The following is a 26,012-nucleotide window of genomic DNA, read 5'->3' as shown; positions in this document are numbered from 1 at the left end:
CTTAGGAAGTGCAATTTGACCCCATAGACACTGGGTTTTCGATAGGCCAAGCTTTAAAAAAACTACAAACCTCAGATTTCCCACTTCCTGGTTGGATTCTTCTCAGGTTTTCGCCTGCCATATGAGTTCTGTCACAGACATCATTCAAACAGTTTTAGAAACTTCAGCATGTTTTCTATCCAAATCTACTAATAATGCATATATTAGCAACTGGGACTGAGTAGCAGGCAGTTTACTCTGGGCACGCTTTTCATCCAAACGTGAAAATGCTGCACCCTATCCCAAACAGGTTAAAGACATTGGAAGCCTTGCAGGGTTGGTTGTTGTCGTTGTTTGCGTGTATGAAAACGGATGCAGAACACTACCATTAAGAGTGAATGTAAAATGGTTTATGAATACACGTATGAATACAGTAAACACAGTGTTTGACAGTAAACACCATTTTTTGGGACTGATTTTTGGTCCTCTTCTTGATTTACATTTTGAAATTCCAAAGTTTATTTTAGGTGTGTTGAAATGATGAAATGGTTGGGAAAGGAAAGGTCTGATATTTACAATTGATGCAGGGTATAATATTTATTATGAGTGATTATATTATAATCTAATTATATTGTTCTGAGAGAGAGCGTGTGAGAGAGAGAGAGAAGATGAGGGGGAGGAGGAGGAAGATGAATAAGGATGCTTTTCTCGGTGGTCGTCGCAAGTGGGCAGTAATGGACCGGTCGCATGCTGATGTCGGCTATTTTATGAAATCTCCACTTTCCAAAATACCAGAAATACGGGGAAAATATGGCAACTCAGAGGCGCAGTCAACCACAATCCCCCCGTGTTCTAATTGAGACAACAGCGACCATCTTTTGAACATGGAATTAAGGATGCAAGAGAATAAACGGAGTGCAAAGCTTTTGAGAGAGAAAGAGAACGTTCGTATCCTCACATTGCATTTCAGCAACAGACTGACATTGCATTGCCAACAGGCATACATAATTGGTGTAGCCTACATTGGTGAATGATCTTTTAGTTATAGTGTATTAGAACGTTCTGCTTTACAAACGGTCTGACAGGTCCACATACGTCAATTTTTTTCATGTCATCGTCTCATTGAATAGGAGAGAAAAATGAGGTAAGCAATGTGTTGGGTTTGCATTGTGGCATCATTTGTCAGAACGCGACATGTTCCTTTATAGTAATGTGTATGTGAACGTTTCCACTATATATTGTATATCAGTCATCACAGCATGGTAGGCTACATTTTCAAAGTAGCCAATTCATACATTAGATAATTTAAACAATAGACAAATCCATTATTTGTGAAGGATCACTGGTAAAATGAACTACAAACCCCTTTCTGCGTTTGCAAACATTGCTGCACGAGGGCGATGCGCGCAAATTGGTGGCAGATCAAGGGTGCTGTTCTTCTAGAACGCCAGCAAAACAAACTATATTTACATGTTGCTTAGGTGTGCATTTCACATTACTTTTGAGGCTCGTAAGAATGTCCTGCTTAATATGTTTGTTTTTTAAGTATAATTTTACTGGTCTAGCTAACAGTTGATGCATCCAAAATAGTCATTTTGTAAAGATCCCAAACAAATAGTCTTAGCAATTGTTCAAGCAAGAAGCAAAACATCCAAGCATAACCCCAAAATGTTTTTGTTTCGAAGTAATAACTTAAATCTAGCCTATGTTGAATGGCCACAGATGGTGATGGCTTTCTTACTGCCGCCAATAGTCGCGCGTGAAGTCAGTGTGTCCTGTACAGGAAAGGGGTCTATAGAGTAGCCTACAGAACTATGGAATCAACCTTTTTTTCCTACTCTAGTCCATAGCATACTATTCCATTCATCTTTCTTCTGTACACACCTATCCATTTCCTTTATTGGATTGTCTGCATGAAATAGCAATGTTGTCATTGAAAGGAGACTACACAAACTATTTTATTGACTGGTTTAGCTGCATTTATTTATTTTTCTTTAGGGGTAGATCAGCTTTAATAATGCAGTTACATTGATGGAAGCCAGTCTAACTGCCTGCATCATTTCCAATCCCCCATGTGTTTTGTAAATGTATAAAATGCAGTGCCTACGAAAAGTATTCAAACCCCTTGACGTTCCACATTTCGATACATTACAGCTTTGTTCTAAAATGAATTAAATAGTTTGTCCCTCATTCTACACACAATACCCCATTAATGGAAAGCAAAAACAGGTTTTTAGAAATGATTGCAAATTTATTTTAAAAAAGTACAAAAAACATCACATTTACATATCACATATGTATTCAGACCCTTAACTCAGTATTTTGTTAACACCTTTGGTAGGGATTACAGCCTCGAGTCTTCTTGGGTATGACGCTACAAGCTTGGCACATCTGTATTTGGGGAGTTTCTCCCATTCTTCTCTGCAGATCCTCTCAAGCTCTGTCAGGTTGGATTGGGAGTGTCGCTGCACAGCTATTTTCAAGTCTCTCCAGAGATGTTAGATCGGATTCAATTCCGGGCTCTGGCGAGGCCACTTGGCTGTGTGCTTAGGGTCGTTTTCCAGTTGGAAGGTGTACATTCTCCCCAGTCTGAGGTCCTGATTGCTATGGAGCATGTTTTCATCAAGGATCTCTCTGTACTTTGCTCCGTTCATCTTTCTCTCGATCCTGACTAGTCTCCCAATCCCTGCCACTGAAAAACATCCCCACAGCATGATGCTACCACCACCATGCTTCACCATAGAGATGGTGTCAGGTTTCCTCCAGAAGTGACATTTGGCATTCAGTTCAATCTTGGTTTCATCAGACCAGATAATCTTGTTTCTCATGGTCTGAGTCCTTTAGGGGCCTTTTGGCAAATTTCAAGTGGGTTGTCATGTGCCTTTTACCGAGAAGTGACTTCCGTCTGGCCACTCTACCATAAAGGCCTGATTAGTGGTGTGCTGAGATGGTTGTCCTTCTGGAAGGTTCTCCCATCTCCACAGAAGAGCTTTGGAGCGCTATCAGAGTGACAATCGGGTTCTTGGTCACCTCCCTGAGGCCCTTCTCCCCTGATTGCTCAGTTTTGCCGGGTGGCCAGCTCTAGGAAGAGTCTTGGTGGTTCCAAACATCTTCCATTTAAGAATGACAGAGGTCACTGTGTTCTTGGGGACCTTCAATGTTGCATAAATGTTTTTGTACCCTTTCCCAGATGTGTGCCTCGCCACAGTCCTGTCTCAGAGCTCTACGGACAATTCATTCGACCTCATGGCTTGGTTTTTGCTCTGACATGCACTGTCAACTGTGGGACCTTTATATAGACAGGTGTGTGCCTTTCCAAATCATGTCTAATCAATTGAATTTACCACAGGTGGACTCCAATCAAGTTGTAGAAATAATCAATGGAAACATGATGCACCTGAGCTCAATTTTGAGTCTCATAGCAAAAGGTATTTCAATTTTTAATAAGTTTGCAAACATTTCTAAAACCTGTTTTTGTTTTGTCATTATAGGTTGTGAGTAGATTGATGAGGAAAACATGTAATTTAATCCATTTTAGAATAAGGCTGTAACTTAAACTTAAAAATGTGGAAGATCTAGCAAGATCTTATCTATTTTTGCCAACTGTCTATTAAAATATATTGTAGTAAGATCATTTATGTATTTTGGGATATAAATATCGAGTATGTCCACTTCACCCACACTATTTATTGGTAAACTACACGGTAAATGTAAAAGTTGTATTTTTTTGTGATCCAATATCTAGCTGCATCATTATGGTAGATCAGCTCAGTCAACAAACAACAACACACCTAAAGATTAGTAGAGACAATAGAATGATTGAGAGCTTTGACACAAATTACAGTTCTCAGCTCTCTGGGTGGAGATAGAATATTGTAAGGCTACTGCCTTAAAGTGTCAAATAAATCCTGTGCCCTGTGGGTCAATTGTATTTTGGGACCTTCGGTTATGTTGGTATGCAGCAGGCTATACAGTCACCAAGACCTGAATAGCCTACCTGAATACTCTACGGAAAAATACAGTAGGGAGTCTCTGTAAATCTATCTGTGCAATCTCTATCTGCTTGTGAAAACAAAAGCAATAATTCAAGAGATTTTTAAAAATGTAACTAGGCATGTCAGTTAAGAACACATTCTTATTTACAATGATGCCTTACCAGGCAACAGTGGGTTAACTGCCTTGTTCAGGGGTAGAACAACAGATTTTTACCTTGTCAGCTCTGGGAATCGATCCACCAATGCTCTAACCACTAGGCTACCTGCTGCCCCAGATTTGAAGCTTTGGATATTCTCTGACAGATGAACACAGGTGTAGTTCCTTGTCCTATACTCTTTGTTTTTAGACATTCGCTCATCAGCATGTGCAGGGAACTCTTTTGTGTGTGAACTATTTGTGGTTGCACATGTGATTGTCTTCATGGTGACAGTGATGGCATGTATGGCTGTATATGCGCTCATAGAGCTGTATAGAGCAAAGAGTTATGGCTTTACAGCGGTCAAATGTTATGTTCCCACAAAGTACATCAGACTAATATTAAACACGGGTAGCATCAGACTAACCCTAGTGTACACACACACACACACACATGCACACACCACGTGTGGTCATGCTTTCTTTGTAGCCATTTGGCATCACTGTGATGTTGTTATAGGCCTAAGGCACAGCTTTCCATTTACCCTAAATGATGAAAGATAGATAAGGAACATCCTGATAAACACTGCACAGAAAAATGTCACATTGTTCTAAGGATACATCCCTATGCCTCCAAATCTGCTGGAGTGTAACATCACTGAAACGCAGTTGATACATGTTTGACAAGTTGATGCATCTCATTTAACACCATAGCATACATGTATTATATGATTCATATATTGTCTCATTGTATAGATGGATGAATATGTGTAAGTGTCTTATATCATGCTTTTTGAAGCTCTCCATGTGTCCTGTAGCCTATGTCTGGCCAGAGGCTGTTCTTTCAGTTAAAGCTAAAGGGAAGTCTTACATCTTCAGAAGGACACAAGGTGACTGGAAAGATTTAATTAAATGATTTATTCAACCTCAGTGCTTCCATTGCAGCCACTGCACTCCACTGCTGTCCTATGCACAGCTATTTATAGCTTTAGCATTAGTTTTTTATCATGCTATGATGACTTTGTATTCTCCCTGCCAGCCATACTCAGTCATTGCATATGGAGAAAATCTCCTGGGAAACGTTAATGCCGAATGATTTTTGAGCGCGGTTGCCACGGTGACTCATCTGCCGAAAAAAAGGTAGCTGGCGATGTGAAAACGCTGAGTTATACGTTTTCCTGCAGGCTTTTCAGATTAGTGGCTTCTCGTGTGATCCAGCTCGACGAGGCCTAACCTTATCATATGCATCGTATTCTACTAAAGATGATGTCCTCTGCAGTTTATTGATGAAGATCCAGATTCTGCTTCTTGTATTCCCACTCCATGTAGAAACCAACCATACATGTAGAGGAGTCCTTATTTTGCATGTTGTTTTCAGTGTGTGTGTGTGTGTGTGTGTGTGTGTGTGTGTGTGTGTGTGTGTGTGTGTGTGTGCGTGTGTGTGTGTGTGTGTGTGTGTGTGTCAGGATTATCATCAGAACAGACCCAATACACCCTGGTTCGACTGTCTGTTGGACTATAGATTCCCACTAGCATATTGTTTCATTGTAGTAGCAATTAACCCTATATATGGCTCCTTGAAGGCTCCTTGAAGCAATGAACCTAAACCCTCCTTTGCAGGGATGAGAGAATGCTCTTTGTTTTCCACACTTTGCTTTGTTGCATAGCAGTTTATTGATCTATGCTTGCATCAGACTGATGGAATCTCATTGAGGAAGAATCCCCCTAATTAACAATGCCATAAATAACTGCAGTAACACTAAGTGTAGAAGCTGTGCAGTGGCAAATAGGTCAAGTGAAAGTCATGAAAAACCTGCTTATCCATATTAGGCATATTAGGATCTGACAGAAATGAGGCTAAATGACCAGAGTTTTAATTTATTTGGCAACAGAATGACATTAATCAAATGTTAATGTGAAATTGTGTAGGTATTTTAGCAAAAATACTAAATCTAAGTTAGGTGCATGTGTGACAGTGTTGCCAGGAGACATTTTTACAAGTTCCTATCATGCCGTTAGACTGGTCCCTGATCTGCTGTTTGGCATTGACAAAGACTATAGTCGTTGGCTATAGAGCACAAACAGATCTGGGACGTGGCTATCATGCCGTGCTTATACACTGGTTACAGGGATCATGTGGCTCTTTCAGTGCTTTCAATGGGCAAGACTCCTCAGAAGCAGATAGGCTATACAGACCTCCAATCCTTTGAGTGGACGTGGGTATAGGCAAGGTGACTGGGCTGGCGTGATCACATGTTCTCTGTTCTCTCTCTCATTCTCTCTCTCTGACTCTCTCTTACTGACTTTCTCACACGCACTTGCTATCGCCTTCTCTCTCTCTCTTTCCCTTCCTCTCTCACTCTCACACAAACACACTGTCACGCTCACTCCTTCCATTTCTCTTCACTCACTCTCTCAGCCAGCTGCACTCTTTTTCCTTCACATCAGTTTAATGAGGATCCTTGTGCTTCTAGAATGATTATTTATTTTTACCTGTCTGAAGAAGATAGAAGATGAGGTGTGCGTTCCACATACTCTCCAGTCTCACTTATGCTTTCCTTTCCATGTAGTCTCCGCCACTTTTCATTTTATGCAAAAGGATTTCACTTCTACCTCCTCCATTGACACCACCTGCCAACCATGTATTCTTTTGATGACTTCGGGTAAGTATAATTGCCTTTCTCACTGTGTTGCTTTTGCCTTGTCCATCTGCCTCAGAATTTTCTGTTTATAGTATATGTTCAGGAATAGGCTTGACTTTCTCATCCAAGATGAGAAATGGTTTTGGTAGCTAGTTATTAGAAATAAAACTGAAGTTGCTCTCTGCCACAGGGTGGCAGGTAGACTAGTGGTTAGAGTGTTGGGCCAATAACCAAAAGGTTGCTAGATCAAATCCCCGAGCTGACAAGGTAAAAAGTCTCCTTCTGCCCCTGAAGTAGTCAGTTAACACACTGTCATTGTAAATTTGTTCTTAACTGACTTGCCTAGTTAAATAATAAATAAATAGTTGGACATTTACTATTCAGGTGTGAAGTGTATTGATCAGAGATGTGATTGGACAACAATGTAAATACAATAATATCAAATGTTTATGGCCTAGAAGAAAATGGTTTTGGTAGGTAGTTCCTATACAAAACTGAATCTCTGTTTTCAGCTCGGTAAGAAACCATTGGCTGTTTGTGTCAGTAAAAACACTGAACAGTTCCAAGGAGTGTTTCCTTCAATCCACTAAGCTGAGACTGCAGCCAGCTGTTCAGAGGAATGAGTTTGATAAATCTATCCATTCTTCCCAGAGGAAAAGGAGATGAGTTTCAATCAGTGTGTCAGCTTTGCCTCAGAGAGGATTGATCCCATCTTACGCTTGTGTACAGACTGTCCATGCTCAGGAATGCTAAGCTAATGCTAATTTGTGTAGTATGGTGGGATTCCCGCCACAAGCTAGCTGGGTCTCAAAAACAAAGGAGATTAGAAAGACTGGGACCAAGGTTGGGGTCAATTCCATTTCAATTCAGTCAATTCATGAAGTAAACTGAAATATACGGGAATAGGAATACTTCTTGAATTGAAATGGAATTGGCCCTGACTAGGACATGGTGATTTGTGAGGATTGGATTTTTAGGGTTGTGTTCATTAAGTGCCAAACGGAAGGAAAAAAACGGAGTTAAACAGGGAAGGACATCCTGGAGATTTCGCTACAAAGTGTCCTATTGAACACAACCCAGGTGATGTCGTCAGTATGCGGGAAGAATAACCTAGGGATGCTTTATATGACATCACTGGGATTTTACAACCTCGTTGTGTTTGTGCATTGTTTGTTGATTTGAAGGAAGGGAATGTAGCTGTTTTATGACTTTCTTGATAAGGTCCAATGCCATGTTTCACACATAGGACTGTGGACAAATCTTACAACTGACTGTAGGCACAATGATGCCATAACTAATCTTCGGAAGGAGTAACAGTTTTAGGAACATTGTCACTTGACAAACTGAATGCATTTACTGCCAAAGTGAACTCAGTTGGAGACCGCTGAACATTTTAATGGTATAATAACAAGCTTATAATATATATTATCCTTATGAGCTTGTGAAAATTGCAGTTGGTCGAAAATAACAGTCCATATAGAATGACAAGCATATAGGTTTCACTCTGGTCAGGGATCTGCATTCAGGAGGCACAACAGGGCCTGACAACCCTGGGGAGCTTTGCTGTTGCTGAACCTGCAGTTGTTGGCTTTTAAACTACCTCAGCCTCCCTCTCCCCCCTCTCTAACCCTAACTCCCCCTGCTCTCGTTCTCTCTCTCTGGCATTCTCTCCCCCTCTGCTATCTTCCTTACCTTTCAGTTGACGACTGACCCATAACATCAAACAGATAAGTTGTGTTAGCTGCTAGCCTAACTCCCTAGTGGTAGTGCTTTCTCAAGCCCATAACTAGCTTGTCGCTACAGTACCAAATTAGCTGCATTTCCCTTTAAGGATAATGATTAGTGACAGATAGGGACCTGCATTTACAGAGGGCTTGGGGTGGGGGAAGGGCTGGATCCAGTAGCCATGTGTCTACTACTTACTTACCCCTTTCTTATCCTTGGTGAACACACACCATGTCATTACTGCAATTCCTTAAAGTTTGGAAGACTTGAGATGACCCACCCATCTCTGATGTGTCTCTCTCCAATGTTTGATACCAACAATATCTTTGCCACAGGCTATATGTTAGCATCATGGATCAGTTTTTTTTTATTCCTGGAGCGACAGTCACTTATAGTAATTCAGCTTGACAATGGCCTATGTTCAGCCTAGTTCGTCCCAATACTCTGCCCACCAATCCTAACTGAGGAGGACTAATTTAACCAATCCAAAACAGTGGTTCAACCCATAGTGGTGCTCTCACCCTCAGCGACTCCATGTCAACTAGTCAGAGTGTAGCGTAGCTATCATAATGACATTTGAGATTGTTCCGCTTTTTTTCTGACACAACAAGAAATTGTGTTATTGAGGGTGTAGAGGGTTGGAGGACGAAGCATGGGACAGCTCATCCACACAGTGCAGTTTAGAGACGGCCGTCTGGCACATATGTCAACTACCCACCATTACTCAAATCACAACATTCCATTTCCAATTAAGTTGTATGTGTCATGGTACTTTATGTCTACTGAGATGTGTGTGTGCTTGCGTGTACAGTGCATTCAAAACGTTTTCAGACCCCTTGACTTTTTCCACATTTTGTTACGTTAAAATGGATTAAACCGTGTTTTTACTCATCAATCTACATACAATACCCAATAATGACAAAGCAAAAACAGGTTTTTAGAAATGTTTGCAAATGTATTAAACATAAAAAGCTTAATGATCACATTTACATAAGTATTCAGACCCTTTACTCAGTACTTTGTTGAAGCACCTTTGGCAGTGATTACAGCCTTGAGTCTTCTTGGGTATGACGCTACATGCTTGGCAAACCTGTATTTGGGGAGTTTCTCCCATTCTTTCTGCAGTTCCTCTCAAGCTCTGTCAGGTTGGATGGAGCGTGTCGCTGCACAGCTATTTTCAGGTCTCTCTAGAGATGTTAGATCGGGCTCAAGTCTGGGCTCTGGCTGGGCCCCTGAAGGACATTCAGAGACTTGTCCTGAAGCCACTCCTGCGTTGTTTTGGCTATGTGCTTAGGATCGTTTTCCTGTTGGAAGAACCCCACAGTCTCAGGTTCTGAGCGCTCTTGAGGAGGTTTTCATCAATGATTTCTCTATACTTTGCTTTGTTCATTTTCCCCTCAATCCTGACTAGTCTCCCAATCCCTGCCGCTGAAAAACATCCCCACAGCATGATGCTACCACCACCATGCTTCACCGTAGGGATGGTGCCAGGTTTCCTCCAGACGTGACACTTGGCAGTCAGGACAAAGAGTTTCATCTTGGTTTCATCAGACCAGAGAATTTTGTTTCGCATGGTCTGAGTTCTTCAGGTACCTTTTGGCAAACTCCAAGCGGGCTGTCAAGTGGCTTTCGTTTGGCCACTCGACCATAAAGACCTGATTGGTGGAGTGATGCAGAGATGTTCTTCTGGAAGGTTGTTCTGTCAGAGTGGCCATCGGGTTCTTGGTCACCCGATGGCCCTTCTCCTCCGATTGCTCAGTTTTGGCTGGGTGGCCAGCTCTAGGAAGAGTCTTGGTAGTTCCAAACTCCTTCCATTTAAGAATGATGGAGTCCAATGTGTTCTTGGGGACCTTCAATGCTGCAGAAATGTTTTTGTACCCTTCCCCAGATCTGTGCCTCAACACAATCCTGTCTCAGAGCTCTATGGACAATTCCTTCGACGTCATGGCTTGCTCAGACATGCCCTGTCAACTGTGGGACTTGTATATAGACAGGTGTTGGCCTTTCCAAATCAAGTCCAATCAATTGAATTTACCACAGGTGGACTCCAATAAGGTTGTAGAGACATCTCAAGGATGATCAAAGGATACATGATGCACCTGAGCTCAATTTCAAGTCTCATAGCAAAAGGTCTAAATATTTTTGTAAATATGTTTTTTTTATTTTATTATTATTTTGTTTTAAATGTGCTAACGTTTCTCAAAACCTTTTTTTGTTTTGGCGTTATGGGGTATTGTGTGTAGATTGATGAGGATGTGTATTTATTTCATAAATTTTTGATGAAGGCTGATACATAACAAAATGTGGAAAAAGTCAAGGGGTCCGAATACTTTCCGAATGCAATGTATATGATTGTCTGTATGTAGACTAATTGACTTGCGTGCCAGACAGATCAACTATATGTATTTGACCTTATTCAGATGGCCCCCTTCCACAAGGTGACAAATGCAAAGTGCAAACACTCATCACTCCTTCATTGTCCTATTGTCTTCATTGTAAATCCAGTGCTGGATGGCACAGCAAGGGGCAAGGGGCACAGCAAGGGGCATGCTGGGTGGCCATGGCGACAGCTGGCTGCTGGCTGGTTTAAGGGAAGGGTGTGTGTGTGTGTGTGTGCGCGCATGCGCAAGCAATCTGTAAATTCTCAGTGTGTGTATGTTTGGTCTACACCCTGTCACAGCTGGGTGGGGGGTTGGGGTAGGATATAGGCTAATATCCCAGAGGCAAACAGAAGAACAACAGGAGGACAACAGCACTCAGGGGGTGATGCCTACAGGAGCAGCACCACTAGAAGCATCAGCCATCTGTAATATGATCACAAGCCGTCTGCAGCAGGCCCTACAACAGGCCTTTCAGTGACCTCATCGTCGTTAATCTCTTTGTTGCTGGATTTGTGTTTACTCTGCACTCAGACTAGAAAAAAAGGGGCATATTTGGCAGGGTTTGTGAGAGTCCCCTCTTAATAAAAAAAAAACAGTTTTATGACTACTGTCAAGTTGTTCCCTGATGGGTTTGAATAATCTTTTGAGGATAATAAAACAACTGATCTGCAGAGTTACATTTTAAAGCGTGGTATGGCATTCTGGAAGCAAGCCCAGTAATGTGACAGTTTTGCAACAAAAACAAAGAAGGTGTTTTTCAAAAAGAAGTGGGGTTTTTTTGTAATCAATATGGATAGCCACCAGCTCCAAGCACTACGGTTCTACATGCCTCAGAGTGTCAGTGATTCTGGACTCTTCTACAGCAACTACTCAGCCAGGTTGGTTGTGCATTCATTTGGCAACACTTCATGATCATTAATGAATAAGCATTAATACATGTTTTTTTTTAACAGTTTGCAAGTTGTTAAAAAGTATTAATAAGCATTTATACATATGCATTAGCATTTGTAATGTCTAATTCATTAATGTTTTTAAGAAGAGTAACCAACACATTTTACTATGGCCAATTGGCAACTGTTAGGGAGTTAATGAGAGTGACTTAGTTATTCTAAACAAAAAACTAAAACATTGTAAACTTCTAATGCTAATGTCACTATAGATTATAATGCATACAGCAGCAAATCCCCTGGTGTTAAAATGTTAAATGGACCTTAAATATGCTGGATTCATCTCTGAGTATTCCACCATTTAACAGTATTTTATTATTGATTGAAAGGCATTTATTTCACTGGAATTGTAATGCAAACACAAATGTTTTGCAGATGTAAGTGGTTGACAGAACTTTTGAACATTTCTATTTTGACCTACTGAGTACTAACAAAGGTAGCTTCTTCATCCAGGGAATGACAGATGGACTTGACTGAAATGACATGGAAAATTACTGAAATGACCTTGTGACTGAAATGACCATGTGGCTGAAATGACACATCCAAAGGAATACTTCTAATATAGTCTCTAATCATTCTAATGTATTAACCCCCTGGTGTTAACATTATATGTTAAAGCAACCAACATCCAGCATGTGAATGCTACACTGAACAATCTTTTTTCAGGGTGCACTATATTCTCTGAATCTCTGAAAAGACACTGTATAAGGAACCATGTTTAATTTACACTCGTATTGAAGCACGGCTTCAGGCTAAACTCAACTCCAATGCCCTTCTTATGTTCCTCCTGAAAAGATGGATGGAATGTTTTGTTGCTGTCCCAGATGGAGATGGCTGTATACAGTGAAGACTACTGTTCACCTGGTTTCAGATCTGTTTGTGCTGTCTATAATAGGAGTTGGCTATACAGCACAACTGATCATGAATACAGTACAACTGATTTGGGACCAGGCTTACAGTAGCCTTCACTTTCCTTTAAGCATGCATTGTGCATATGACATCATGCTGGTTGCTTAGTGAGTACTGCTTCCTCCTGATTTGGCTCGCACCAAGGCTCAAACCCAGGACATCTGCCTTGCTAGCACACATAACCACCCTCCCAAAGCATCTTACCAGTCAGCAACACTTGAAAAACTAGCTATTTGCTGGTGCAAGTTGGGACTCTTCAAGCTGAGGAGTAAGTTTCACACATCCCCATGTGCTACACATACATTAGAGACTGGTAATTAAACCTGATTAAGTCGAGAATACAGTGCCTTGCGAAAGTATTCGGCCCCCTTGAACTTTGCGACCTTTTGCCAAATTTCAGGCTTCAAACATAAAGATATAAAACTGTATTTTTTTGTGAAGAATGAACAACAAGTGGGACACAATCATGAAGTGGAACGACATTTATTGGATATTTCAAACTTTTTTAACAAATCAAAAACTGAAAAATTGGGCGTGCAAAATTATTCAGCCCCTTTACTTTCAGTGCAGCAAACTCTCTCCAGAAGTTCAGTGAGGATCTCTGAATGATCCAATGTTGACCTAAATGACTAATGATGATAAATACAATCCACCTGTGTGTAATCAAGTCTCCGTATAAATGCACCTGCACTGTGATAGTCTCAGAGGTCCGTTAAAAGCGCAGAGAGCATCATGAAGAACAAGGAACACACCAGGCAGGTCCGAGATACTGTTGTGAAGAAGTTTAAAGCCGGATTTGGATACAAAAAGATTTCCCAAGCTTTAAACATCCCAAGGAGCACTGTGCAAGCGATAATATTGAAATGGAAGGAGTATCAGACCACTGCAAATCTACCAAGACCTGGCCGTCCCTCTAAACTTTCAGCTCATACAAGGAGAAGACTGATCAGAGATGCAGCCAAGAGGCCCATGATCACTCTGGATGAACTGCAGAGATCTACAGCTGAGGTGGGAGACTCTGTCCATAGGACAACAATCAGTCAGTCGTATATTGCACAAATCTGGCCTTTATGGAAGAGTGGCAAGAAGAAAGCCATTTCTTAAAGATATCCATAAAAAGTGTTGTTTAAAGTTTGCCACAAGCCACCTGGGAGACACACCAAACATGTGGAAGAAGGTGCTCTGGTCAGATGAAACCAAAATTTAACTTTTTGGCAACAATGCAAAACGTTATGTTTGGCGTAAAAGCAACACAGCTGAACACACCATGCCCACTGTCAAACATGGTGGTGGCAGCATCATGGTTTGGGCCTGCTTTTCTTCAGCAGAGACAGGGAAGATGGTTAAAATTGATGGGAAGATGGATGGAGCCAAATACAGGACCATTCTGGAAGAAAACCTGATGGAGTCTGCAAAAGACCTGAGACTGGGACGGAGATTTGTCTTCCAACAAGACAATGATCCAAAACATAAAGCAAAATCTACAATGGAATGGTTCAAAAATAAACATATCCAGGTGTTAGAATGGCCAAGTCAAAGTCCAGACCTGAATCTAATCGAGAATCTTTGGAAAGAACTGAAAACTGCTGTTCACAAATGCTCTCCATCCAACCTCACTGAGCTCGAGCTGTTTTGCAAGGAGGAATGGGAAACAATTTCAGTCTCTCGATGTGCAAAACTGATAGAGACATACCCCAAGCGACTTACAGCTGTAATCGCAGCAAAAGGTGGCGCTACAAAGTATTAACTTAAGGGGGCTGAATAATTTTGCACGCCCAATTTTTCAGTTTTTGATTTGTTAAAAAAGTTTGAAATATCCAATAAATGTCGTTCCACTTCATGATTGTGTCCCACTTGTTGTTGATTCTTCACAAAAAAATACAGTTTTATATCTTTATGTTTGAAGCCTGAAATGTGGCAAAAGGTCGCAAAGTTCAAGGGGGCCGAATACTTTTGCAAGGCACTGTATGTTTTTGTAACGTCAAATGGAAATTTGCTCACCTAACTGTTACCTCGACTTTTGTCTAGTTTGCGTGACACTAGTTTGGACTAGAGGTCGACCGATTAATCGGAATGGCCTATTAATTAGGGCCAATTTCAAGTTTTCATAACAATCGGAAATCGGTATTTTTGGACACCGATTTGGCAATTTTTTAAATGTATTTTTTTACACCTTTATTCAACAAGACAAGTCAGTTAAGAACACATTCTTATTTTCAATGATGGCCTAGGAACGGTGGGTTAGCTGCCTTGTTCAGGGGCAGAACGACAGATTTTTACCTTGTCAGCTATGGGATTCAATCTTGCAACCTTACGGTTACTAGTCCAATGCTCTAACCACCTGATTACATTGCACTCCATGAGGAGCCTGCATGTTACGCAAATGCAGTAAGAAGCCATGGTAAGTAGACAGGTGTGGGCCTTTCCAAATCAAGTCCAAGCTAGCATTTAACTTATTTTATAAAAAAAACAATCAATCAATCATAATCACTCGTTAACTACACATGGTTGATGATATTACTAGTTTATCTAGCGTGTCCTGCGTTGCATATAATGGATATAATGGTGCACATTTGCGAAAAAGGACTGTCGTTGCTCCAACGTGTACCTAACCATAAACATCAATGCCTTTCTTAAAATCAATACACAGAAGTATATATTTTTAAACCTGTATATTTAGCTAAAAGAAATCCAGGTTAGCAGGCAATATTAACCAGGTGAAATTGTGTCACTTCTCTTGCGTTCATTGCACGCAGAGTCAGGGTATATGCAACAGTTTGGGCCGCCTGGCTCGTTGCGAACTAATTTGCCAGAATTTTACGTAATTATGACATAACATTGAAGGTTGTGCAATGTAACAGGAAAATGTAGACTTATGGATGCCACCCGTTAGATAAAATACGTAACAATTCCGTATTTCACTGAAAGAATAAACGTTTTGTTTTCGAGATGATAGTTTCCGGATTCGACCATATTATTAATGACCTAAGGCTCGTATTTCTGTGTGTTATTATGTTATAATTAAGTCTATGATTTGATAGAGCAGTCTGACTGAGCGGTGAATGCTCGTAAGCATTCATTCAAACAGCACTTTCGTATGTGTGCCAGCAGCTCTTCACAAAGCTTCAAGCATTGAGCTGTTTATGACTTCAGGCCTATCAACTCTCGAGATTAGGCTGGTGTAACCGATGTGAAATGGCTAGCTAGTTAGCGGGGTGCACGCTAATAGCGTTTCAAACGGCACTCGCTCTGAGACTTGGAATGGTTGTTCCCCTTGCTCTGCAAGGGCCGCGTCTTTTGTGGAGAGATGGGCAACGCTGCTTCGAGGGTGGCTGTTGTCAATGTGTTCCTGGTTCGAGCCCAGGTAGGGGCGAGGAGAGGGACGGAAGCTATACTGTTGCATTGGCAATACTAAAGTGCCTATAAGAACTAGAGGTCAACCGATTATGATTTTTCAACGCTGATACCGATTATTGGAGGACAAAAAAAGCTGATACCGATGAATCGGCCGATTTTTAAAATGTATTTGTAATAATGACAATTACAACAATACTGAATGAACTCTTATTTTAACTTAAAAATAAGAGTTCATTGCCAGCAGCTCTGCTGATTGATGTATTCATCAATCAAATCAATTTAGCCTCAATTAAATAATGAAACATGTTCAATTTGGTTTAAATAATGCACACAAACAAATGTGTTGGAAAAGAAGGTAAAAGTGCAATATGTGCCATGTAAGAAAGCTAATGTTGAAGTCCCTTGCTCAGAACATGAGAACATATGAAAGCTGGTGGTTCCTTTTAACATGAGTCTTCAATATTCCCAGGTAAGAAGTTTTAGGTTGTAGTTATTATAGGAATTATAGGACTTTTTCACTCTATCGTTTGTATTTCATATTCCTATACTATTGGATGTTCTTATAGGCACTTTAGTATTGCCAGTGTAACAGTATAGCTTCCGTACCTCTCCTCGCTCCTACTTGGGATCGAACCAGGAACACAACGACAACAGCCACCCTCGAAGCAGCGTTACCCATGCAGAGCAAGGGGAACAACTACTCCAAGTCTCAGAGCGAGTGACGTTTGAAACGCTGTTAGCGCGCACCCCGCTAACTAGCTAGCCATTTCACATCACATCAGTTACACCAGCCTAATCTCGGGAATTGATAAGCTTGAAGTTATAAACAGCAGAGCTGCTGGCAAAACGCAAAATGTCCGATTTCTGATCGTTATGAAAACTTGAAATGGCCCTAATTAATCAGCCATTTCGATTAATCTGCCAACCTCTAATAAGAACATCCAATAGTCAAAGATATATGAAATACAAATCGTATAGTGAGAAATAGTCCTATAATTCCTATAATAACTACAACCTAAAACTTATTACCTGGGAATATTGAAGCTCATGTTAAAAGGAACCACCAGCTTTCAAGGAACTTAAACGTTAGCTTTCTTACATGGCACATACTGTATTGCACTTGTACTTTCCTCTACAACACTTTGTTTTTGCATTATTTAAACCAAATTGAACATGTTTCATTATTTATTAGAGGCAAAATTGATTTTATTGATGTATTATATTAAGTTGAAATAAGTGTTTATTCAGTATTGTTGTAATTGTCATTATTACAAATACATTTAAAAGATCTGCCGATTTAATCGGTATCTGCTTTTTTGGTCCTCCAATAATCGGTATTGTTATCGGCATTGAAAAATCATAATCGGTCGACCTCTAGTTTGGACACCATTCGATAGTTCTTCATTTAGGACAGAGGCACACACAATTTGCACAAACTATCTACCATTACAATGTTAATTTAAAGTTCTTTCTGAATAGCATGCATGTATACCTTCATCATTTGTTTCCGAAAATCATCCCAGCAATATGGTGACTCTGTTTCACTTCAGCTGAAATCAGTGTCACTCATGCCAAACACGAATGTGCCAGCCATTGACCTACATACAAAGTGGTCCAAGTAAGCTTTAGCTGTTTCTGTTAGTTTGAGTGGGAGTTATAGTTGACAAAACATGATATCACAGTATCTGATTGTTATTGAACATCATTGGTTTTAGACACTGAAATTTGGGTGGTACATTGGCTGGTGGGTTGTAGTGGAGGAGGCTTAGAACTGTGTGTGTGTGTGTGTGTGTGTGTGCCGTTTTTTCACAAGCAGGGACATTTAGCTAAGAAGATAAGCACATTAATGGAGCAGGAGGAAAAGACCATTAAGGACCACATCCCTCTCTCCTATATATGGCTTATTTCTCATCCATTCAACGTGCTATACTTTCATATGTAAGAGTGGTGGGGGCAGGGTAAAACATTGAGCTTGTCTATCATGTGGTGTCCATCAAAGTGATTCCTAGGGATTGAAGTTGGAGTTTGGTGACAGAGTATTCTGTATTGTTTGCTGAAAAAAATGCAGTGCATTAATGAGCACAAAGGTTTCTTTTTTATTTATCTTTTATTTTAATGCTCAGTTTACAGCTATCTAAATCCTCATACTTTATGGCATTATTGTGCAATATTTGAAAAAGTCTCAAAGAAGTTTACCATTGTTCGAAAATGGTCTTGGCAGTCTGTTCTGTCCCTTATATAACCACACTTGCCACCAGGTCTTCCAACAGAGTGGAGTTCAATAGGTTACACTGTAACAAAACATTTTGTAATGGAAAACAAGTGTTTATTTTTGGACAAAATCATGTAGTCCCTCCCTGTTTCTGTCCATTTTCTACCGTTTGGTGCCTAATGAATACCACCCAGGCCTTCTGGGAAGTTGCCCTCCCTTCCAGTGGGACTTTCTCTGTGCTGAGATTACAGCCTGGTGCCTAAATGAGAGATAAACCCTAGTTAATTTAGCCTTAAAACAGGAGTGAGGTAACGATCTCCTCGGAAGTCGCCTGTAATCCCGCCACTGAGTTGCTCTCTGTCAGCTGGTGCGTATGTGTGTGTTGGAGCTGCCCAAAAATAATTATACTGCACTGCACTCTGGGAAAAACACTAGTGTATAATCCACTCGGAAGTCGCCTGTAATCCCGCCACTGAGTTGCTCTCTGTCAGCTGGTGCGTGTGTGTGTGGTGGAGCTGCCCAAAAATGATTATACTGCACTGCACTCTGGGAAAAACACTAGTGTATAATCCACTCTATCCCCTCCCTGCTGCCCTCTTTTTAATAACAGGGAAGGAACTCCACTTCTCCTTTTTTAACTCATTCACCAAAATGTGCATGCTGCTGTTTTTCTTCATCGTCGGTGTGTGGAGCAAGGAGTCAGGGAGGGTACAGAATACAGACTGAATGGGAGAGGAAACTTTAATTAAGTCTGCTGTTCTAATGGGAGTCCCCCTCTACTGCTGATGGGACTGGCAGCTCTGGTTTCATTCTCACTGGTCTCTCTACTACACCTGAGGATGAGTACCTGTCTGTGTAAGACAAGAGACAGTGCTGTACTCCACAGCATGCATGTGTGGGACCTGTATTGAGAGACTCTTATTTTGACAGCGTAGACTCTGGCTCTGAAGTATAGAGCAGGGGTTGCTGGGAGATCTCCAGCTTAGATTTTGGTGCCACTGCAGGTGCACGATCTCTGCTTTTATTCTTTGTATTTTATTTGTCCCCTTTAGGCTCGATAGTCTCTAATTAATCCTTGAAGTCTAATAATGAAGTCATTGTCCCTGGATCTTCATTTTTTATCATCAGCATTACATTTGGAGGCAGCTGTGGAATTTCTTAATCTGCCTTACACATTTTTCATTACAGGTCTCATACTTTATTTTTGGCTTTGCACTTGATGTGACTGAAATGTGAACTACAATTAGCAGAATAGCAGACATATCATTGTTACCCAGTAAACGGAGTGAGCGAGAAAGGCCTTACAAATCAATCACATGATGCAGCAGACAGAGAGAGTGATGCTGTGTTGTGTTCTATTATTTGGGTCTGTTCGGGTACGTTCCACTGAACCAGCAGCATTAAACAAATACCCTGCCTGTCAACAAAGGGTTTGCCCACTGGCTGGCAGGTCATCACCTAGGGTTGTTGTCCTCTCACCGTTTGATGCCCGCTCTGCCTCCAGGGTTCCCATGGAAACCCTGAATTGGTCCCAGGCAAAATGTTATTTATTTGTCATGATGGGGAAATTAGGCCAACAACTTCTGTGCCAAACCGGCATCCTGCTTTTAGAAAAAACGCTGCTCAAATTGAACGCTGCTTACTATTAATTTAACCCATCCCCAGTTTGAGTATCCCTGGAAAAAGCCGGTAAACCAGGAGTGTGCACACCGTAGTAAAAACGGTGTCCAACTAAAAACATTTTGCAACAAAAAAATTGCGTTTCTTATTGGACAAGTTCAGGTTAGTACATCCCTGTATCTGCCGTTTGCTTCCTAGTGAATACATCCCAGAACTGTACTACCAGAAAGTACTCAGCTAACGGATGGGGTACATACAGTACATTACACCGAAACCCAACATCCATGTTACATGAAAGACCCTGTGTATGTGCGTATGTACAGCAGAGGCTTGCTTTGTGTGTGTGTGTGTGTGTGTGTGTGTGTGTGTGTGTGTAGGGGCAGAACTTGCTTAATTCAAAAGGCTAGAAACATGGTGGCCTCCTTTATCCAGTTCACCCATGAGGCTTATTTGACATGGTTAAGCACTCAATGTAGCAGAAGCCTCCATCCAGCATCTCACTCCCACTCTTCTAGCTAGAACATGTCTGGAGGCTAGCATTATCACAACTTCTGCCTCAAGATCCTTATAAGCCATCATAATGGATGTTGTACTACCTCTGTGTAATAGCTATTTCAAGGTATCCCCAAAGAAAACGCAAATACCGTATTATAATAGTGATGTGTCTGAGCACTCCTGTCCAATCCCAGTAAGCAAAGCTGGTTGTAAAGATGTCATTTCAACTGCAAAACTGGTTGAAAGTACATATTTTCAACTGGTTTTGCTCAGTGGGATAGGCCTATACACTTACACAGGTACAGGGGTGATTTTAATTGTATTTAACTACATTGTTATACTGGCTATATTGTTTTGAGTGTTATATTGAATGGATGTTTCTTAAAACGAAATAAGTCACACAAAAGTCTCCAATAGATATTACACACACATAGCCTGTCAATGGTCATTTAATTATTCAGGGATGTTTAGAAACAAAGAGCCCATATTATTGTCTGTTTTTGTTCCTGTCACGTTCTGACCTTAGTTCCTTTGTTTTGTCTTTGTTTTAGTATGGTCAAGGGGGTGAGTTGGGGTGGGTAGTCTATGTTCCTTTTTCTATAATTTGGGATTTCTGTGTTTGGCCTGGTATGGTTCTCAATCAGAGGCAGCTGTCAATCGTTGTCCCTGATTGAGAACCGTACTTAGGTTGCCTGGTTTCACTTTTAGGTTGTGGGTGATTATTTTCTGTTTAGTGTGTGTTGCACCTGACGGAGATGTTTCGTTTGTTCTCTTTTGTTACTTTGTATTTCAGTTCAGTTTATTAAAAGGATGAACACTTACCACGCTGCGCATTGGTCCGATCCTTGCTACTCCTCAGAAGAGGAAGAGGAAAGCCGTTACAGTTCCCCTGATAATTCTGTGAATTTGTGTTTTTATCAATATTTTGACTAGTATTCATGACTTGGACATGAAAAGTGCTTATCCATTTTTTAAAGGTCTTGAGTATAAGGAAGACTGACAGGGTTTAAGCCCATAGTGACTGACAAGGAGAGCCACAGTCGCCACTTACGTCCTCACTTAACTTCTACATTAATGTGGATGCAACCATGATATTTGTGCGTCAGTAACTTTCTCACTCATCATTATTCACGATTCATTTCGGATTATCCGTAATCATGGTAGCATCCACATTAATGAAGAAGTGTTTAGAAACATATTCTATTTTCTATTTACAATAAAAGTGACTCCAAAATGACACAATACATTATTTTTTATTCATTTCTATTGGGCACAAAATAATCTGAAACACAACCAAAACAAACAGCAAATGCATCCAACACACAAGTTTGATGTCGTCAGTGTGTGCCATGAATGTGGGACCAAATACTTAACTTTTTACTTCTTTAATACACAAGTGAATTTGTCCCAATACTTTTGATCCCCTAGAATGGGAGAACTATATACAAAAAGTGCTGTAAATTCTAAACGGTTTCATTTCAAATCCAAAGTGCTGGAGTACAGAGCCAAAACAAAAAAACATTTGTCACTGTCCCAATACTTTGAGCTCATTGTATACTGTTTATGATTTGTAGGTGCAGTGCAGTATGCAACCTACGAGAATCGGTCTTGGATCAGGAAGATGTTGATGTTTGTATACACACCCACTAACACCAAGTGCTAATATTAGCATTCTCTAACCACAAACCAGTCAGTGGAGGCTAACCCAATATAGAATGTGTTAAAAATGTGCTGCAGTTGTATGACTAGGCCTTTGTATTAGTTCCAGTGCAAATACTGTTACCATCGTGCTAAAGTGTGATGCTCATAGTTCGTCAGGGGCAGTGCATGAGTTTGCAGTCTGTATGATTTGACCATTCCCATTGTGTCATGTAGACATTGCCCACTCTGTCACCCTAACTTGCAGTGCTGTAGCTCCCTTTAGCTTAGTTGTATTTGTCAGGCTGCCCTTTTCTCTAAGTTATTTTTACGTCCCCAGCGACTGCAAAGTATTTGAGTTCTTTAAAAATGGCTTTGGAGACAGCCGCTAGTGTCAGATGACTATAAATAAGAGATCTGTGTCTCTTTTAAAGCATGTTATCAGGAAGCAAGGTAAGACCCAAGTGCAGATTGTGTGAAGTAACAATGTTTATTGTAACAGGGGCAGACAAACGACAGGTCAAGACAGGCAGGGGTCAATAATCCAAAGTAGGAGCAAAGGTACAGGACGGCAGGCAGGCTCAGGGTCAGGCAGAGTGGTCGGGCGGGCGGGAACAGGGTCAGGACAGGCAAGGGTCAAAAACCAAGAGGACGAGAAAAAGCGATGCTGGCGAAAGACAGGAGCTGACAGGAACAAGCATTGGTAAGCTTGAAAAACAAGACGAACTGGCACAGACAGACAGAAAACAGGTATAAATACTCAGAGGATAAGTGGGGGAAGATGGGCGACACCTGGAGGGGGTGGAAACGGGCACAAGTACAGGTGAAACAGATCAGGGCACATGTGGTTGTTGTACAGCAAGTATCCTCATTAAGAGTGGTCATAACCCAAATTATATTCATAGCTCTAATGTGGTTACAATAGCACTATCTTCTGTAGTGGTGGAAGTCTGGTAGAAGACAGGAATCTAAATTGAGAGTGACAAGCCTATATCAAATAAAAAATGTAAAAAGTATGAAAAATTGTGAACATTTGCACCCCAAAAATATATTTTTTTGAAATGCAATAACGAGGCTATTACAAGGAGTTCCGGTACCGATTTAATGTGCTGGGGTTACGAGGTAGTCGAGGTGATTGAGGTAATATCTACATGTAGGTAGGGGTAAAAGTCACTAGGCAATCAGGATAGATAATAAACAGAGTAGCAGCAGCGTGTGTGAAAGTGTGTATGTATGTGTGTGTGTGTGGCGTCAATATGTGTGTGTGTGTGTGTTGGAGTGTCAATGTAGCAGCAGTGTGTGTGCGCATAGAGTCAGTGCAAAAAAAAAGTCTGGGTAGGTATTTGATTACCTGTTCAGCAGTCTTATGGCTTGTTCAGGAGCCTTTTGGTCCCAGACTAGGACGATCCGGTACCGCTGGTCGTGCGGTAGCAGAGAGAACAGTCTATGACTTGGGTGGCTGGAGTCTGACAATTGTTGGGGCCTTCCTCTGACACCGCCTGGTAAGAGTTCCTGGATGGCAGGGAGCTCGGCCTCAGCGACATTCGAGGAGCCTACAGTCGTTAAGCTTTAAGTTGCATCACATGCGATGATTATGCAATGTCAGTCAGACAAGTTGACGGCGCTATGCTTTATTTCTGACTTAGCCTGGTGGGGTACTGAAACCAATGCTTCACAGAGAAGGCATATAAACCCTCGACTCCAAATGACTCCAGAAATAGGGCTTGTTTTTGTAAGGGGATCTGTCAGACACTATCTCCTCAGGGACATGGGTGGTCTCTGTACTGTGTAGAAGCACCTGTTATGTGATTAGTTTGAGCCCAACTCAATTTAGAACCAGATAGAATATAGCTTTATGCGCTAAGTCCCAGTAATGTCTTTGAAAGCTTTGAGTAAGGAAATCCATCTTGTGTAGACTCGGGATATCCTCCATTGCTAAGTCCTACTTGACTGAGTAAGATGACTGGTGAACTATGCCCACAGTTGAGTCTAAAACATGTTGGGGTCTACCTGTGGTTGCCAGGATACCAGAGAGGCATAAGCTTGTTTTCTGTAAGGCTTTATTTTGGATTTATTTGAATGGCTTTTATTGATTTAGTTAATGACTCAATTGAGCCCAAGACTTCCCTATTTTGAATGTGGTAAATGAAGATGCTCTCAAACCTTCTCCTCCATTTATTAGCTGTTAGCCTTTGCTTCCGTTGCTGAGACATTATTTCACCTACTGTGTCAAACTAAACCTCACTCAAAAGCTCTGGCTGAGATGTCACATAAAGGGTAAACCAAACTTGCTATATCCGACTGCATGCTCAATGTCTCCTCAAGGACTTACTGTGCAATGATTGGATTTTTAGATTATCTGTAATTGATTACCACACTGCGCGTCAATTTAATTTGAAAAACACTTGCAAGGATAGTGATGGTGACTGGTTGTGTGATGACTGTCTGATGGTTGATACTGAAGTGTAGTGAGAATGTGTCAGTGCCAGGCTTACAGTAGGTTAGTATTCGAGGAGGGACAGCTGTCGGTCCCTGTCCTACGGCATTCTTTCAGAGCCTGACCCTCTAATATTGTTGTAGTGTACTGCGCTGGCCTGATTACACATCTGCCATAGTTGCTGGAACTGTACTGGAAAGGACAGTGTGAAAATAAACTATCTGAGCTGTTCGGTTCGGGATGGCACAATAGTGTGAAAAAGGTAGTAGATGTTGGTGCAAGAGGTTCTGAATCCTGCACTCATACTGGCTCACCCATTCGCTGTGCTGAGGCATGGCTGAAGTGTCAGTCTCCATGTCCTCCACCTCCTAGGGAGGAAGGAGATCACAGAGGAAGGCCACATGCTGGCATTTGAATGCTAGTGATGTCCTAGGGGCCTTAGAGTCAAGATGTCCCATTGTCTGTCTGTGGTGGAATCTTGATTTAGCTGCGATATTTTAAATACTTATTTTGGATATTGAAAAGGCTTTCTATGTTGAGGCACCCACTTTGCAAAATATATCCAATTAAGTATTGGTGTCTTGAAATGACAGCTGTGAATGCAGTGCTAATGTGCCAGTCTCTACAATAAAGACTAAGAATGTTCGGTCGCCTGAAGTAGCTGAGTAAGATAATTATTTAAAGCAGTTAGCTCAAATAGCAGAGCTTCGCTGTCCCTTTGGTAACCAAGGTGAACATTTTAAAACTTTTTGTCACTTCACAGTCCCCTGAGGGCATAAGCAAATCTCGCCTTTTAGAGCTCCAAGTGTGAAACATCAATACCCTGTCATGCTGTCAGGAATATCACACCATATTGTTATTCATACTCTTAAATCACCCGCCGGGTGCACGGCTGAGTCACAAACTTATTAGCAAGATTTAATTATTTGAATCAGCTAGGGCACAAACCAAAACAAACCAAAACGTGCACCCTGGGTGCCCCAGGAAAGACTTTGGAAAGCCCTGCTGTCCAGGCTGTTGGTGTACTGGAAACATTTTCCCTATGAGCAAAAGATGTTGAAAATACATATTTTGGGTTGAAAAGACTTTGAAAATTTGTATTTAGTTCTCTCTGGTTTGTATCAACATCTCAATGTAGATTTTTATTTACATAGATTGAAAGAAGTTATTGAAAGTGACGCATGGAGATACATGTTTTTTCCAGGACTCCGACACCACTTCCAAGGCGTTATCATTAGTGCTTTGAAATGTTCTTGTTCACCACATAAGTCAATTGTTTAATTCTTGTTGTCGAAAGGGATGGAGAGTTTGGAATCAAGTCAGTCTCTGCCTGGACCAAAACCATGGTTATTTGTGGATGCAAATTCACCATTCCTCTGGTTTGAGCTCCTGGTCTCTCATTTACTTTTAAACAGATACATTCCTCCCATCCGTTTTCACTCACCGTGTTATTATCATAGATCAGCAACACACACCTTTCCGCCCATGTCTCCAAACATTCTGACATATACCAACTAGCGCATGTTCCGAGAACCATTA

The 26,012-nt window shown here is 41.1% G+C and overlaps 1 protein-coding gene across 6 annotated transcripts in view; it reads left to right on the top strand.

The window, feature by feature from the left end:
* The first annotated feature begins 720 nt into the window (after window positions 1–720).
* LOC139383428 (ena/VASP-like protein) overlaps window positions 721–26,012 on the top strand; it is a 66,943-nt gene continuing 41,651 nt past the window's right edge. Inside the window, exons 1-2 of one of the 6 annotated variants that reach the window (XM_071127975.1) lie at window positions 721–1,123; window positions 3,329–3,407. Coding sequence is in view for 4 of the 6 variants with exons in the window: in XM_071127971.1 (XP_070984072.1) it covers window positions 11,648–11,736 (89 nt within the window). In the remaining 2 variants the exon portion in view is untranslated. Of the gene's footprint in view, window positions 1,124–3,328; window positions 3,408–6,361; window positions 6,774–11,647; window positions 11,737–22,001; window positions 22,028–22,668; window positions 22,740–26,012 lie in introns of those variants that run through there. The other 5 variants (XM_071127974.1, XM_071127972.1, XM_071127971.1 and 2 more) reach the window with 5 other exon arrangements.

This window comes from Oncorhynchus clarkii, chromosome 25 (genome assembly GCF_045791955.1).
Source record: "Oncorhynchus clarkii lewisi isolate Uvic-CL-2024 chromosome 25, UVic_Ocla_1.0, whole genome shotgun sequence".
Lineage (NCBI taxonomy): Eukaryota > Metazoa > Chordata > Actinopteri > Salmoniformes > Salmonidae > Oncorhynchus > Oncorhynchus clarkii.
Note: the sequence above shows the minus strand (reverse complement) of the source record. Positions and strands in the feature narration are given on the sequence as shown.